At 36.5% G+C, this 17758-nt stretch overlaps 1 protein-coding gene and 1 long non-coding RNA gene across 5 annotated transcripts in view; one reads left to right on the top strand and one right to left on the bottom strand.

Moving 5' to 3' along the window:
• The window catches only part of MDN1 (midasin AAA ATPase 1), a 166437-nt gene that overhangs the window by 88776 nt on the left and 59903 nt on the right, over positions 1–17758 (bottom strand). For both annotated transcript variants that reach the window (XM_025444928.3, XM_025444927.3), the window contains exons 21-33: positions 16167–16314; positions 15764–15874; positions 13890–14041; positions 13115–13293; positions 11884–12092; positions 11556–11702; positions 10643–10784; positions 8892–9026; positions 8672–8810; positions 7721–7859; positions 7282–7412; positions 5162–5306; positions 2812–2941 (exon numbers count right to left, since the gene is read on the bottom strand). In XM_025444928.3, the coding sequence (XP_025300713.3) occupies positions 2812–2941; positions 5162–5306; positions 7282–7412; positions 7721–7859; positions 8672–8810; positions 8892–9026; positions 10643–10784; positions 11556–11702; positions 11884–12092; positions 13115–13293; positions 13890–14041; positions 15764–15874; positions 16167–16314 (1907 nt within the window). The remainder of the gene's footprint in view (positions 1–2811; positions 2942–5161; positions 5307–7281; positions 7413–7720; positions 7860–8671; positions 8811–8891; positions 9027–10642; positions 10785–11555; positions 11703–11883; positions 12093–13114; positions 13294–13889; positions 14042–15763; positions 15875–16166; positions 16315–17758) is intronic.
• LOC112658696 (uncharacterized) overlaps positions 1–17758 on the top strand; it is a 46343-nt gene that overhangs the window by 5755 nt on the left and 22830 nt on the right. For all 3 annotated transcript variants that reach the window (XR_004804205.2, XR_003135900.2, XR_003135901.2), the window contains exon 2: positions 1072–1451. This is a non-coding gene — a long non-coding RNA (uncharacterized LOC112658696). The remainder of the gene's footprint in view (positions 1–1071; positions 1452–17758) is intronic.

Here is a 17758-nt window from a genome sequence, read left to right on the forward strand (position 1 = left end):
ACATTTCAGAGTGGAATAAATTTGAAGTAAATCAAGGACTTAATGGACAACTTTAGCCATTGTTAGAGGATAATTAGACCTTGACTGTTAGAAAACCATCAGGCAAGGTGGTTGGGTTTATACATGTATTTTTTATAACAAATATTAAAAGGTAACAAAAAAGGAATCTATGTGTTAAACGTAATAAATAATACTAGTATGTAAAATGATTGGGGTGCATGGCTGGCTCAGTCTGCAAAATATGTGACTCTTGATCTCAGGGTCTTGGATTTGAGCTCCAATATAGGATGTAGAGATTACTTAAAAATAAAATGATTGGTATTTATTAAAAAGTAAATCATGCAGAATGCTCATCACTAATAATTAAAGAAAATGAAATTTTAGACTATCCATTAAAGTAACAAGAATAAAACAATGGATTTCATAATATTACAAACAAAGAAAACTCCATGTTGGAAGGACTATGCCAAGAAGGCACATTTACTAAGTTGCTGGTAGCACTATGAATGGGACCATCATTCTGGAAAGTAATTTGGCCATAACCAATGACGGCCATGAATTTATTTCCACTTTTAGAAATACTGCTCAAAGAAATAATTCTAAACAATACGTCATTTTAACAAAAATATAATGTCTTCAGAAGTACTGGTCATAAGAGTAGGAGATTTAAAAAAGCCCACATGCCCTTCAGAGGTTATTATTATAAAAAAAAAAACATCAATTTCATAGAATCTTTTCTGTTTTGTTCATATTGTAGATGTAGAGATAAAATTACTATAGAGATTCAAGAACAAAAAAAATTCCTAGAGAAAGTTAGAACTCAGTAGTATTTATATTTTGATTAAGACAATGCACTAAATATATCTTAAGTATTCTGAATAGGATCAGAATTTAGAATTCATAATTAGCTGATATATTAGATTCATTAAATCTTACAATCTTTAAAAGAAAATCTGGAAATAAAAGCTTTAGTTTCCTGTTTTTAAAAGTATTTTTATACTATGCCAATCTGATCGATTTCCAGATGATAAAAATTAAGCCACTTCTCCCTTATTCTCCTTGCTCCTTCAGGATCTCTAATGGTTCCCTCAAAGAAGTCGCTGCCATATAGCCTACAAAGCTTAGAGTAAACAGGCTCTCTAAGGAAAAGCAGTGAGGCTCAGAGTCAAGTCCTAGGAGCTGCAATGGCAACTGCCCTATAGAGGAAATGTTCACTCTGTTAAGCATGAAGGCCACTGGTGATGGAGCAAATGTGGCAGTGTAATGGCAGCTACATTCTCTGCCATTCTTATCACAATCCAAATAACTTATAAGAAGAGTACACAGCCCAATAAAACATACAGAGGCTACTATGTCCTAGGGGGATCTGGCCCCAATACAGAGCCAAAAGGTAAACCATTTTACCAGAATTCTCACAATAAGAGCAGGACTACAAACAGCACACAACCAAGGTAAGTCAGAATTTCTGAGTATGGGCCTTGGACCAACATTATTGGTATCACCTAAAAAATTATTAGAAAGGCAAATTCTGGGATCCCTGGGTGGTGCAGCGGTTTGGCGCCTGCCTTTGGCCCAGGGCGAGATCCTGGAGACCGGGGATCGAATCCCACGTCGGGTTCCCGGGGCATGGAGCCTGCTTCTCCCTCTGCCTGTGTCTCTGCCTCTCTCTCTCTCTCTGTATGACTATCATAAATAAATTTTTAAAAAAATTTAAAAAAACAGATTTAAAGAAAGGCAAATTCTCCAGCCCCAGTCCAGACTGACTGAATCAGAAACTGTAGGTACAAGGCCCAGGAAGCTTTATTTCTACAAGTCCAGGTGAATTTAGAACTCAAAGAAGTAAATATCCTTTTATCTTCTTTAAGAATGAGAGATTTAAAGAGAGAGAGAGAGAGAGAGAGAGAGAAAGAGAGAAAATGATCCAAAAAACTATTAAGGTTTGAAACCAGAACTGGATTCTAAATTTAGTTCTTCAATATGTTAAGATAAATATATATACATCATAATGAATGTTAGATTTATTGTGATCATTTCTCAATAGATACAAATAATGAATCATGTACACCTGGAAACTCAGGATATTGCATATTGATTATACCTCAATAAAAAAAAACACGCATGTAATAATACATCAAAGTAATCTAGGCTCTATAAAAGAACCATATAAAAAATGTTTTGATCCTTACTAGGGATCTTTTTTTATTATTTAAATTCAATTTGCCAACATATAATACCCAGTGCTCATCCCATCTTAAAAATTGCTAAATTTAGATTTTAGGTATACAGAAGTTTCATTTTTAATACTAATTTTCTATTTCCCTTATGTTTGAAAATTTTTATAATGAAAAGAAAATTTATTTTTTTTCTTGAAGAGAGCAGTGGGGGAGGGGGGTAGAGAGAGCAAGCCACCCAGGAAATTTTAAATAAAGTTTATAATAAATTAGTTGATGACAGGAATGCCTGGGTGGTTCAGTCGACTGAGCATCAGACTCCTGATTTCTGCTCGGGTCATGATTTTCGGGTCATGGGACTAAGCCCTGCATTGGGCTCTGCACTGAGCAGGGAGTCTGCTTAGGATTTTCTCTCTCCCTCTCCCTCTACCTCCAGCCCCACCACACTTGCTCTTTCTCTTAAACATAAATCTTTAAAAATAAATAAAGCTTTAACGTAGATTTTTTAAAGTATTTTGGTATTATTTCTGATTTTAATTAAATGAAATCTTAGACCTAGTCCTATTTTCTAAAGCATGATTTCTAATTTCTATTAGCTTCAGAAGTTTGCGAATTACATTTGCTACCTGAAAAATCTCACCTTTATGATCTATTCTGCCCAGAGACAATCCTGGACGAAGATTATGTCTGATAATCTGAATTAAATCTTCACGATTTGTGCTTTGTGGGCACCATATTTCTGTAAACCGGTTTCTTAAGGCAGGAGACAGCTACAAGAAACAAAAATTTCAATGTGAATGTAATACCTATGAGGAAAACTAGAAAACAAATCCTTTGAGGGAGTATTAGCTGATGAGTCTAACAAACAAATACCAGATACTTCTTTTATTACCTCTACTACTAGGTACAATTTATTAAAGACCTTTTATCCTGGCTCCTTCCACAGGCCATCTCCACCACACCCTCCAAGACAATATTCCCATCACTTTCTTTTTTAAGATTTTATTTATTTATTCATGAGAGACACAGAGAGGAAGAGACATAGACAAAGGAAGAAACAGATTCCCTGTGAGGAGCCTGATGCAGGACTCGATCCCAGGGTCCTGGGATCACACCTGAGCCAGAGGCAGATACTCAACCACCTAGCCACCCAGGTGCCCCCCATCACTTTGTTTATATGCATAGTACAGAACTTCAAGGTCATATAGAATAAGTGCTGCAAGTTGAATTCCAGCCCCAAGTGGGTAACCCCCAAACCTGAACACTTTCCCCTAAACAAAGGCTCTTCCTTTACCTTCAGTTATATAATTAATGCTTTAAAGAAAATAAAAGCTATTATCCCACAGAGGAGAGCTGTCTGAAGTAGAAAGAGAAATCTTCTTTTATGTGGCTCAAAGGGGGACAGTGAAATTATTAAGGAAGTACATATTTTATGTCTTGTATAACAAAGAATTGTTAGTCCTTCCAGTTTTATGGCCTTTGCCCTCAAAATGGATTCCTCTTATCCTTCTTTCCCTTTCCCTACATCAATTAACTCCTATAAACAAGAGTTTACAATGCCACATATCCATATAACTATTAGCTTATCATTGCTTTCCTTTGACTTGATAAACTCCATCATTCTACCTGGCTTACTGCAGCAGGACTAGGAGCAATGCCTATACTCAGGTGCAGCTCAGTGAAGACCCAGTGAATGTGGGAGTGTTCCTTGTTGCCATCCTATATAAACAGTGCCATTGGTCTTCAGCATCCTAACTCACTCTGCCTGCTAGGCATACAGAAACAAAAAAGAACTTTCCCTTAGAAAAAGATTGCCTACTTTCACCTAAAAAAAAACAAACTATCCTAATTTAAGCTAATCTTAACACACACAAACTTGAAATCAGATCTTTCTATGCTATTTCCCTTTGCCAAAGAACCAGTTTCCAAGTAAGGTTTGAGGCTATGCTGTATTTCTTCCTATTATTTCTTCTCTTCAGAACATTTCAAGAAGCATACTGATAATCTTTCATATTATACTACGGGAAAATCAAGCCCCAAATATCATATTCACATTTCAGGGGCACCTATCAAGTTGCCAAGAATTTTAATCACTTTCATTCACAATCAAACCCTGTTTTTTTTTTTTTTTTTTTTTTTGGTCAAAACTCTTTTGATTTTATTTATTCATGATAGTCACACAAAGAGAGAGAGAGAGAGAGGCAGAGACACAGGCAGAGGGAGAAGCAGGCTCCATGCAGGGAGCCTGACGTGGGATTCGATCCTGGGTCTCCAGGATCACGCCCTGGGCCAAAGGCAGGCGCCAAACCGCTGCGCCACCCAGGGATCCCTCAAACCCTGTTTATTCTCATCATCCCTGGCCTGTCACCACATCAACATTTTCCTAACAAACCAGGATCCCACACACAATGCAAACTTCTCCAGTGAGAGGCTTCAACACGGTGTTTAGCGTATTGGATCTGGGCTGAATCCTAACACCCTCTGTACAGAATGCTGCTCTCCACCCTTTCCTTTACAAATAATATGAGAGTAGCCCACATAATGTCTGGAGAGAAGAGATATGCACCACCTGCAAAACCAGAAGAGATTCCAGGCTGCAACATTTTTGTCACTTTAAAACACTCAAAGCCACACTTGTGTTTAGTGTTTAACTAAAATCAATTTAACATTAAATTTTAGTTTCAACTTTTCTCATCCATGAAAGTAAGAAAGTAACTCAGAGTTATTGTGAGGATTTGTTATAGTAACATATGTAAAAAGCTGGGGAAAATGACTGAAACAATGAAATTTCAGGCACGCACACAGAGATAATAAGGAAACGATTATGTCAGAACTTCTGAAACTTGTAATAATTCTAAAATATCTTTCTAGGTTTTTAATTTTTTCCCAATATAAAATTCCAAATGCATTTTTCATACTATATTTACAGCTGCCAATGAGCTGAGGTCAAAAACTAGAAAAAAAATTATGCTTCAGGAACACAATTTTACCTCTTTTTTTCCAAAGTCGCCCCCAGGGTTCATGGTTGCTAAGATACGGAATTTTTTCCCAGCAGTCAAGAGCTCTACCTCATTATCCTTGTCCTCTACACTGCCCTTTTCAGCTAATACCAGGGACTTTTCCACTTCAAGGACACTAAAAGACAGAAAAATTGAAGAATATAAGATTAGAAAAGGCTTATATAACCTTCCTTTTTTGTGGCCTTCAAATTCTTTTAAAAAGGAAAGAAGTTATCTCCTCTACTGAGCTATTTTAGTTAACACTTTCCTAGCACAAATTTTAAAATGACTCATTATCCCAATTCCTGTGTAATGGAACAGTATTTCTGATCAAAAAGAAAAAAAAAAATCCCGTTACCCACTTATGCCCCATTAAGACATCTGGTTTAAAAATGAGTGTCTTGTATGCAAATATCCATGGCAGCATTATTCATGAGTAGAAATAACCCAAATACTGTCAAGTGAATGAATAAAAAAAAATATGGTATATCTATACAATGGAATACTCTCAGGAATAAAAAAGAACTATTAACATAGGCTATTAACATGGATGAACATCAAAACAATGCAAAGTGAGAGAAGAGGCCATTTATACATAAAGTGCTGAAAAGACAAATGTTTCTTTTTTTACAGAAAGTAAATTAGTAATTGCCTGGTGCAGTCGGTGGCATCAGAAATATACTATGAAAAGGCAGAAGGGATACTACTGATATGGTGAAAATGTAAAACTGGATTGTGGTGCAAAAGTCAGTAAATTTACCAAAACATATATAATTATACATTTGAAATGGATACATTTTATGGTATGTAAATTAAACTTCAGGGACGCCCAGGTGGCTCAGTGGTTGCGCATCTGCCTCTAGCCCAGGGCGTGATCCTGGAGACCCCAGATCAAGTCCCACATCATGCTCCCTGCATGAAGCCTGCTTCTCCCTCTGCCTGCGTCTCTGCCTCTCTGTGTGGTGTGTGTGTGTGTGTGTATGTGTGTGTGTGTGTCTCATGAATAAGTAAATAAAATCTTTAAAAAAAAAAGTAAATTAAACTTCAAAGAAGAAAAATAGGTATATATCAAAAAAATTCATATTGGTCTGAGATTTTGAGGTCGTACAGCCATATATAATCTATAATTCTGATTCTAATTCTTTGAAGAATTTAGACAAAGTCACATTATTTGCCTTAATAAAGAGTTTTAACTTCGGCTCATTTGTTTTAGCCCTGCCATTCCACAGTCCCATCTTTTTGATTATTGACAGCAAAACAGAAAACCTAAGCCTCTTAAAAGACCCTGCATGCTAAAGCCAAAAAACAAAACAAAACAAAAAACAGTAACTCATCATCATTTTCAAACATTTACTATGCATCTATGAAGAACTTTACTATAAAACAAGACCAGTAAACAGTATAGACAAGTCTCAAAAAATTAAAAACAGAAGTACCATATGATCCAGTAATTCCACTACTGGGTATTTATCCAAAAAATATGAAAACACCGATTCAAAAGGATATATGCAACCCTATGTTTATTGCAGCATTATTTACAATAGTCAAATAATAGAACCAGCCCAAACATCTATCAATAGATGAATTGATAGAGAAAATCTCTCACAAACACACACACACACACACACACACACACACACACACACAGTGGAACATTACTTAGCCATAAAAAAAAGGAATGAAATCTTGACATTTGCAACAATATGGATAGAGCTAGACTGTACAATGCTAAGTGAAATAAGTCAGTCAACGAAAGACAAATACCATTTGATTTCAGTCATACGTGGAATTTAAGAAACAAAACAAATGAACATAGAAAAAAAAGGAGACAAATCAAGAACAGACTCTTAACTATAAAGAAAAAACTGATAGTTACCAGAGGAGAGGTAGGTAGGAGGATGAGTAAAACAGATGAAGTGGATGAAGAGTAGACATATCATGATGAGCACTGCTTAATGTATAGAATTGTTGAATCACTATACTGTAATCTAAAACTAATATGCTTTATGTTAACTACATGGGAACTTTAAATTTTTTCATTACTTAAATAATTTAAAAATAACCAGACCAATGAAAACATCACACACAGGGCAAACCTCTTATACATATACCTATTGAGTCTTTCCAGGACAGAGTCATCAGCCAGTGAGATCTCATCCAAGAGAAAAAAGCCATCTTCCTTCATGGCCAAAACTAGAGGACCATCATGCCACTCAAAAAGTCTTGATGTATCAATTTCTTCCTACAATTAGGAAAAGAAGGTGTGAAATTAAAGAGCAGTTGGCTCCACAAGAAAATACACATGTAGCTAGCTGGTATCTGCTGGAGTTAAGTAATCATTCTGCAGAAAGTAAGGGTCTAAGAACAAGGAATAAAACCTGCACAACAGGATGCTATGAAAGCCCTTTGTAGAAAAATGAAAACCTAAAGATATATACCAAACCTGGAATCAAAACCTCACCATGAACAAATTCCACAGCTGACTCATGCACAGAGCCAAGAGTAATTCTTCAAATCAATGAACACATCATCATTCACTATTGAACAAACCTTGTCCTTTGACATCTGTCTCACTGGCCGTAGCCCCCCCAGGAAATCCGATGTCTCCATGTGTAAGTGGCAGTTGACAGAGTATAGTTTCTGATTTGACAAGCTGGCAAACACCTGACAGATAGTAGTTTTCCCACACCTGTTAAAGAGATACATACCAGATTAACAAGGACCAAAAATTCCCAAATATACACCCACAAACACACTAGTCAGCAAGAGGGGAGCTCTGGTGAGGGCCTCATGGCGGCAGCAGATGATGTTGGCCAACATAGAACCTCTGCACCCTGGGCTTAGGACATCCTTCCCCCAAACATCAGCACCCTATAGTGTTTCTTATCCAAAAAAGCACACACTGCCTGAATTCTATCCTTTCCTACTTCTACCAAAACCCCCAAAGGATGAGAAAGAACTCTAATCCTTACAGACTTTCAGGAGAGAGTAGCTCATCTGCTGTTCTCTATAGATATATAAATGAATGTCACTATTTAAAAGAATTACAGGGATCCCTGGGTGGGGCAGCGGTTTGGCGCCTGCCTTTGGCCCAGGGCGCGATCCTGGAGACCCGGGATCAAGTCTCACGTCAGGCTCCCGGTGCATGGAGCCTGCTTCTCCCTCTGCCTGTGTCTCTGCCTCTCTCTCTCTCTCTGTGTGTGACTATCATAAATAAATTTAAAAAAAAAATTTTTTAAATAAAATAAAATAAAAGAATTACAAAGAAAAAACAGCTGCACTGATAAAAATGTACAAAATCATTCTTTTCTATCCTCTTCTGAAAGAAGAGGAAAATAAACAGTATCTCTTACATGCCCTCTTCAAAAATAAAAAAAGGGAGAAAAGGAAAAGAAAAAAAAAAGATCGCATTCCTGATAATCCTTCACAGATAACTCAAGTACTCCTATGCAACTGAACTGAACCATCATGAGTTACTATCACAGAAGGACAGAACTTTACCCAGTGTCTCCAACCAGCAACACTGGTTCACCAAATTCCAGCGCCCTTCCCACCAGCATCGCCAGTCTCCGCATGCTTTCAGTCCACACAATGTGTCTGAATGTAGATTCCAAAGTGGATACCTGAGTGGACAATTTACCTATAAAATGTAGAATAAATGTTTAGCTTCTAATAGGAGTACAGTTCAATTCATTTCCTCCGGATATTCTGACCTACTCACTCAGTAATTTTAGGACATTTTCCCTGGAGAAGAGGGACTGAGGACACAATGTTTTCTTGAAATGTTTTTCAAGGACTTCTTGAATCACATCAATCTCTTCCTGTTTCCTGACCCGGCCTGAGAGAAGCATAAAACCTTTAAAAAAAAAAAAAAAAAAAGAATCATCAAGTGTCAGGTTACAATAGCAAGGGATGTTGAGAATATGTAACAACAGCAACTCTTATTTACTGCTGTTGGCCAGGATATCTAAAGAACTACCTTGGAAAACTGGGAGAACCTACTGCAACTAACCACATGCAGGCTATGTCCTAGCAACATGACTTCCAGGTAGACCTAAACTCAAGTAAACATGTGTGCACCAGAAGACCTATAGAGGAATGCTCAGACCAGGTCTTTTCATAATAGCTAAAAAGTGGAATTAACCCAAAGAACATGTGTGCACCAGAAGACCTATATAGGAATGCTCAGAGCAGTTCTTTTCATAATAGCTAAAAAGTGGAAATAACCCAAATGTCTATCAATAAGAAAATGAATAAACATATTATAGTATCTCCATACAACAGGTTATAACACAGTAATAATAACGAATTCCTAATACACATAACAGTATGGCTGAACCTCACATTACAATGGGTGAAAAGAGGGACGCCTGGGTGGCTCAGTGGTTGAGCATCTGCCTTGGGCCCAGGTCGTGATCCCAAGGTCCTGGGATCAAGTTCCACATCAGGCTTTAGACAGGGAGCATGCTTCTCTCTCTGCCTAGGTATCTGCCTCTTTGTGTCTCTATGAATAAATAAATAAAATCTTAAAAAAAAAAGAATGGGTCCAAAGAAGTCAAACCAAAGGAGTACATACTGCATTATACTAGCTGAAGCTCAAGCATACACAAACATCAGTGGTGACAGAGGTCAGAGCAGACGTTACCTCCAGGGGAGGTTAAGACTGGCAAAAGTCATGATAGAATCTTTTGAGGTACTACAAAATATTCTAAACCTTGGCCTAGGTGATGTTTTATGTGAGCACATACCTATGTTAAATAAATAAATAAGCAAACAAATAAATAAATAAAACATGAAAAAATGAACACTAAATTCACTTTACTATATATGTTATACCTTGATTAAGAACTGTTTTCTTTGAAGTTTTTTTTTAAAAAACATGTTCCTCCATCTATCTACCAGTAAAGAAGAAAAAATACAACTTTCATAGGTTTAATTTACTCTCCTTATTAACCACTCCATTAATGACTCATTAGCACTTTTCAAACCCAAAGATTTTGAAATGCTTTCTTTCATAGAGAGAAACATATAAATTCTTTCCATGGATTAAACCAAAATGAGGAATCGTGAGTCTCGGATGACATAAATGCCTTCCTTCAGAATTCTGATATTATCTGACCAACCTGTCAGTTTTCTGTTAAAGGCACAGGCATGACTCTCTAGGAAGAGTGGGTTGCAGATACATAGTCTACAAAGACACCACCAACCACCTACCGAAACTCTCACAGGCACCGGGCTCCTATCTGACTCTTACATGTAGCCAAAGCAGAGAGAAACCCAAACAAACTAGCACAAAGGCCTGCAGAAAAGAACCATTTTCAAAAGCACTTGGCACTAGAGAGAGAATGACTATTTCTGGAACACCTATTAATATGTATATATTGAGCACAATTTGGGAAAGATTTATGTTAATAAGAAGGTTTGATATCTGACATAACTCCACAGTTTGAGAGCATCCAATTAAAAGCATACCATCATTGGCTAAATGCTGTAGCCAGTCATACTCTTTCTCAGTCTGTTCAGCCAGTCTGTACCTTTCAGCCCATCGAAAAAGATCACGAAGGGTGATGAAACCCTGTTTTCCAGCAAACACTGAAGAACTTCTGCGATAGGACTATTAAAATATCAAAACAAATCAAAAAGGGCAATGGTAAGCACAGTTTACAACCTATATAAAATTTTTAACAAATTTAAGCTCTATAAAAATGATTCATCCCATTAAGATGAATTTTTGAAAAAAGTAAATGGACTGCAATCCTTTGAAGATAAATATTCAAATTCATGTATGAGGATATAAATTTCAAATCATAATACCAAGAAAAAAAGGAATTCCTTTTCCTATACCATATAAAAAAAACTATGAATACAAATGATGGCAAACATGCAGAAACATTAATCCCATAATGTGGGAACATAGTAAGATTGCCAATTATTATTAGCTCTCTAGAAAATAAAAGTATATTAATTCTGCTAACACTTTTAACACCATAAAATGAGATATTCAAAAAACAAACTGTAGCTTTGCAGAGTTGACAGGGGAGAGACCAATCTTTAGTTATGTCCATTCAAGGACTAAATTCATTTAGAAAACAAAATTGTAGCTTGTCAATGCCAAATTCCAATCTAAACAAAATGTTCCAACATTATCCACAAGGAGGGAAATATTACCATAATAATGAGAAAAACTGTAACATATCAAATTGTTGATTTACAAAACCAAAAAATGGGTATCATGGAGTGCATTTTAAAGATAGTATCCTTACTCTGTGAAAAAAAAATGGATGGACTGCTGTGGTTACTGGAGAAAGCCATCAAATTTTAAATTTACTCGCCAAATCTAATCAGTACATTCCATTTGAAACTAAATGAGAGAAAGATGAAATACCTGAAGGTCCAGCATGACTTTAACCAACTTGCTACAATAGGAGGGTGGCAAACTACAGCGCTTATGCAAGATTGTTTCCAACTCAGAACTAGGCAATTCATCGAAATGCAATTCCACAAACCGATTCCTGAAGGCTCTAGAAAGCACCTGGGAAACACACAGGAAAAAAAAACATGATGAAGAAAGCCTTCTTATCCAGTTTCCAAAACGGAGGCTCTCCTTTTCACCACAAAAAGAAAAACCCTTCAAAAGAAAAACATCTCAGTCTAACCCAAGAAAGATCTATTACTTGACCAGGTAACAAATGGACAAATGAAATGCTACACACCTTTCTGCCTCCATAAAGTCCTGGGGGATTCTGGGTAGCAAAAAGCATGAACCGAGGGTGAGCTTTAACAACTTCTTGTGTTTCTGTGATGAGCAATTCACGATTATCATCTAGCAATCTGTTCAGTGCTTCTAACACATCAGTAGGAGCCAAATTTAATTCATCTAAAATAATCCAGTAGCCCTTTCTCATAGCATCAATAAGAACACCTTAGGAAAAAACAAACACTGAGGATTAGAGCATAAATTAGTCCAAAGTTTTAAAATATGTTTAAAAATGCTATATAAATCAACCATACATAGACCATTACATTTCAAAACAAATTACTCCCTGCAGCAGCTAGTCATGCCCAAAAATAATCTGTGATGCCAAATATCAAGGAAGCACAATTTTCAATTAAAGTAATCCTTTTATGTCACACAGAAGGGGAGCTAAGGCTGATAAATATATTTCCAACTTTTCCCCCTGCAGTCAAATTTCATTTAAATCACCACATTCGGGCAGCCTGGGTGGCTCAGCAGTTTAGCGCCACCTTTGGCTCAAGGCATGATTCTGGAGTCCGGGGATCGAGTCCCACATCCAGCTTCCTGCATGGAGCCTGCTTCTTTCTCTGCCTGTGTCTCTGCCCACCGCCACCCCTACCCGCCGTGTTTCTCATGAATAAATAAATAAAATCTTTAAATAACATAAAATAATCAATCAATCAATCACCACATTCTTGGGGCACCTGGCTCAGTCATTAAGCATCTGCCTTCAGCTCAGGTCATGATCTGGGGGTCCTGAGATTGAGCCCCATGTTGGGCTCCCTTTCAGTGGGGAGCCTGCTTCTCCCTCTTCCTCTGTCCCTCCCCTGCTAATGCTTTCTCTGTGTCAAATAAATAAATAAATAAAATATTTAAATAAATAAATCACCACATTCTCATTTCTATTCTAAGCTTCCGTCTGTTCAAAGCTCATCTCATTCTTCTGAGTCTCTAGGAGATTAAGTTGCAGTTCAATTGCACCCTACAGAACTTGGTGCTAGTCCCCTATACAGCTGACAAGATGAGTGGGGCCCAAAGGAAGCTGGATCCATAACCATCTTCCCTTAACCAGGGAGATCAGAGAGAGAGAAAAACCAGCTCTTATGGCAAAGGTCCATGTGCCTCAACTGGAAGGGATGAAATTTACATGGGGAAATGTGCTTAAAAGAATGAATGCCTATACCCATGGAATGAAATAACAGCCCTACCTTCTTTAAACACAAGCTTCCCTGAAGAGTCAGACGTATAACAACCAATGTACTCCTGAATATCCGTGTGTTCATGATTGTTAATACGCACACAGTGGTTACCAGTAGCTGCAGCCAGCCACCGGATAAGGCTTGTTTTACCAACTGACGTCTCTCCCTGAATCAACACTGGATAGGTTCTTTAAAAGACCAGCCAATAAAGCAATTTAAGGGGGGGGGAAAAAAAAGACAAAAACCAGAATTAATTCAAGTAGTATTAAAAAGGAATTTATCACCATAAAAAAACATTTTCATATACCTATATGCCACTAATGGAATGTTTCTTAAGCCCTAAGAAGTTTCTATGTAAAAAGGGTTCCTCGGAAAATACTGAGGAAAGCAATCTCAACCTTGCTTATAGTACTTGTGAGAAATGGTGAATGGGACTAGCTGTTATTCATTTAAATAATGGATGATAAGTAGTCATCAGCAAAATACTGGAAAATAAGCATAATGATGGCCAAAATAATCTGCATCTGTATTGCTTCGACCAAAAGGTGCAATTATTAGAAACAATGCTTTGTGCCAGGAGAAAAGTGACAATACTGATTTTAGAAGGAATTACTCACTTAGCCAATAAACAACAATAAAGAACTTCGAAAATTAAGGAAGTAAAAAAAAAAAAGTAAAAAAAAAAAATAATAAAAATAAAAGAAAATTAAGGAAGTAAGACTAGAATGTCATCAATGCCTATGCTGGTAAAACTTCAGAGCAGCAAGAGAAAAGGTCCACACACCCCGCAGAAACCACTCGGACAATGTCTCTCAGGTTCAGCTTAACAGAAGATGTAAGAATGTAGGTCTCATCTATTGTAGGCTCCTTGTCTCCCACTGAAATCCAATATCCTTCAACCTGGATAAGTCGTCCTCCTTTTGGTTCTGGAATAGGCTGAAAGTCACAGAAGTTAGAGAAATAACCCACAGTCCTATTCTTTCAGAGAGGGGCGTAAGGTAGGAAAAACCACTGTCACCAAGAATGCTGCCCTGTTCTGGATGCTTTCAACATTAAAAGCCATGGGTGAAATATGAAAAGTACTTTGAGGAATGAGAACAAAATGATGACATGTATTGGTTTTTAAATCCAGGTGAGTTGTAGTGAGGAAAGAACTTGAATTGGATAGTTTCTGATTCAGTTCTTTTCTCTCACCTACCAAAATTTTCACTCTCAGTCTGATGAAATATTTGTCAAAAACATGTACTTCAAATGAACTAAATTCCTAAAAACAAGACCAGTTCTGAACTGAGGGAATGGGCTTTTGCATTATTACACTGATTTATAACAAAACTGTCATTTTCATACATCAAAAATAGTCAAAAGTGGTCAGATTTGTAGCTATGAAAAAATGCTCTTCTAAAACATTTAGTTCCCTAATTTGAAGCTACTACCATTCCAGGCACTTCTTTAAGAGCTCCTCAACTGAACTCAGAAGCAGTGGGGGAAAAAAAGGATCCTTAGGCCTCCATCAGGGGTAACCATGAGGAACACATAAAAAAAAAAAGATAAGGACAGTGAGTGGTATTAGAATAATAATCAAAGGAAGCTTAACTTTTTTTTTCAATGTTTTTATGGTTTACCAAAAGTACATATTCATGTGTTACTTGTATAAATTTTAGAAAGGAAAAAATACTGAATCCAAAGTAATCCTAAGTCCCTAATAAGGTTCTTTCTTCCTTAAGAGCAAGGAATCAACATAAAAACAAGCCAGTTAGTTGATAAACTACTTTCTCAGCATCTTTCACTCCCATGTTATTCTAGAATCTCCTCCTCAAACTGAAATGGTTGCTGTGTTTAATAAGAAAAAAAAAAAAAAAAAGTCCAACTATCAATCAGATGGGAAATGTGTACACAAACTATGGTGTAAGCAACAAATTACTATGCAACCATTAGAAACCATGTCATAGTGATCTGTGGTACAGACACAAAAATATATCCAGGATATGGTTAGGCTAAGAAAGGAAGCCACAGAACAGTATTATGCGATGATTCCTTTTAAGTCATTTATATTAGATACATACATTAGAATTTGCCCTTACTGAGTGAAGTCAGGAAAAGACAAATACCATATGATTTCACATATAGGTACAATCTAAGAAACAAACAAACAAAAAAGACAACCCAAAAAAAAGACTCTTAACAAGAGAGAACAAATTGATGGTTTACCCAAGGGGAGGGGAGGGAAGAAGGGGGAGATGGTGAAACAAGTGAAGGGAATTAAGAGTACACTTAGCTTCAGCAACGAGTAACATACATAAAGATTTGTTGAATCACTATATTATATACCTGAAACTAATGTAATACTGTATATTAAATATACTGGAATTAAAATAAAAAACAAGAAGGAATTTGCCTTGATAAATCTATACATACACTGTCAAAATTTAAATATATATAAAAAAATACAAATATAATTTAGGTGGAAAGGTATATGGTTTAAATCTAAAGAGTAGAAGGATTACTAGGAATTTTCACCATCTAAGACACAACTTAATTTTTTGGAACAAACTGATTACTTTTATAATTAGAAACAAGTTTAAAAAAACAGAACACCAAAATTTTGATAATTCAGCCTTTTATTTATGTTAAAGAAGTCAAAAAAAACAAACAACATACCTGCTTCAGCAGACTTTTTACATTGCCAGAGACAATGTGTTGACAAATGAGCTTCTGAACTATTGGGTGTGATGCCCTGTCAAGCTGTGTTAAGAAACCCAAACAAAAGCCCTAGAAAAAAAAAAACAAATATGCATAAAACTGATTACACCCTTCTGCAATTACAGGCCAACTTATTTCAAGAAAAAAATTCAACCTCTTGGGTGGTGCTGGTTCCCAGAACAACTTTTAAATGTGATATTATAGTAGAATAAGGACAGGGTCACTCTGGTATGTTCTGGGCTGATCTGACTAAATGGAACACACATGCACAGGCAGACCCAGCATATGCATCACCACTCCCTCCCTTTCAATGATGAACCCATCCACCAAACTCCCATCCAAGCAGAGACTTTAGGAAGACCTCATAGAGCGAGCGCTGGATGTTGCCACACGGATTGGAAGCTGCAAATCGCAGAGCCCTGCAAAGGGTCCGAAGGCTGTAATGAGGTCTATGGCCAGTTCCATCCACCAATTTTGTCCCAGAGTCTTTCCGGAGAGCTGTGTACAAGCTACAAAAAAGGACAAAGTTCAGATGACTTTATTAACTCATAAGCATTCACCATTTTGCCGTTACTTTGATTTTCTACACAAGGCCCAAAAGCCACTTTTATAGAATTAGATAGTTAAGCTTACATACAGTTTCCTAGAGCATTCATCAAAACCTCTCAGACATTCACTTTTAAATCTATTTCTCACACAGTCAAAGACTTTTTCAAAAGAAGGATCTATCAATTTCCTTTTGGGTAAAAAGAGGAGAGAGGTGATGTTCTTAACAAAAGGATGGCAAGACAGGAGAAGTCCTTAGTAAAAATATCCAGAGTTCAGAGGCACTTGGGTAGATTAGCCATTTAAGCATTCGACTCTTACTTTCGGCTCAGGTCATGATCACAGGGTTGTGAGATCAAGCCCCATGTTGGGCTCTGTGCTCACAGGGGAGTGGGCTTGACCTGTCCCTTCCCCCCCCCTTACTCTCTCTTTAAATATAAATAAATCTTAGTATATGTATTGCAGAAGCGAGCACATAAATAAACCTTAGAGAGAGAGAGAGAATATACAGAGTTCAAACACAGTGTTCCTAATACACTCTAATACAATGGGGAAATAAAGTGCCTATGTAATCTATAATAGTAATGGAGAAGAAGCACACAGGAAAAATCACGGTGTATTGAAAGGTCATAGGTACAGCCATAATCAACAATGACAAAACGTTAAAAAGCATGAAAATATGACTGTTACTGTTATCATTATCACACACTTTAGAAGTCTAAAAGATGACAAGATGTTAGGAGTTTCAGAATAAAACATGAAATGCGAGGAATTTAAAATTTCATGAAATTCATGATCAGCTATACAAGATCAAGAGTAACCAAATGCATGTCACAGATGAAATCCAAATGAGATTTGGCTTATCTCTGCAATCTAGCTATATATTCTTTCTCTTATAGAAAGAATCTACATTCCAGAAGTGGGTTATTACAAATGGAACACTTACTACTTATACTTTCAGCATCTTACAAGAGCCTCTGCTTTACTAATCTGTTTTATCTCGCTTTTGAATTTTAATCACACGTATTTATACTTTTGTCCAAATAATCTTGGCTAACAAAATGTGTTCCAATTTTAGAATGTGGTATTGGTAAACCACTCCAAAGCATTTTCACAAATGCCTTCTTAACTATCCTATTTAAAATAGGGCCCCAAGCCTGTATTTTCTAATCCCCATTTTACTTTATGTGTTATTTTTCTTCACTTACCATAACCTAAAATAAGGAGAATCAGGATTCAGATATAGCTATTATTAATATTAAATATTCAGATATTTATAGCTATATCTCTAGTACCTGGGCAACTCAATAATTATTTGTACAAAAAAAAAAGGGAACAAATCACAAAAAGCAAAGTAAAACATTAATATGATCCTATTTCAAAAACTTTACATAATGTAATGTTCTT

The sequence above is a fragment of the Canis lupus genome, chromosome 12, assembly GCF_003254725.2.
Source record: "Canis lupus dingo isolate Sandy chromosome 12, ASM325472v2, whole genome shotgun sequence".
NCBI lineage: Eukaryota > Metazoa > Chordata > Mammalia > Carnivora > Canidae > Canis > Canis lupus.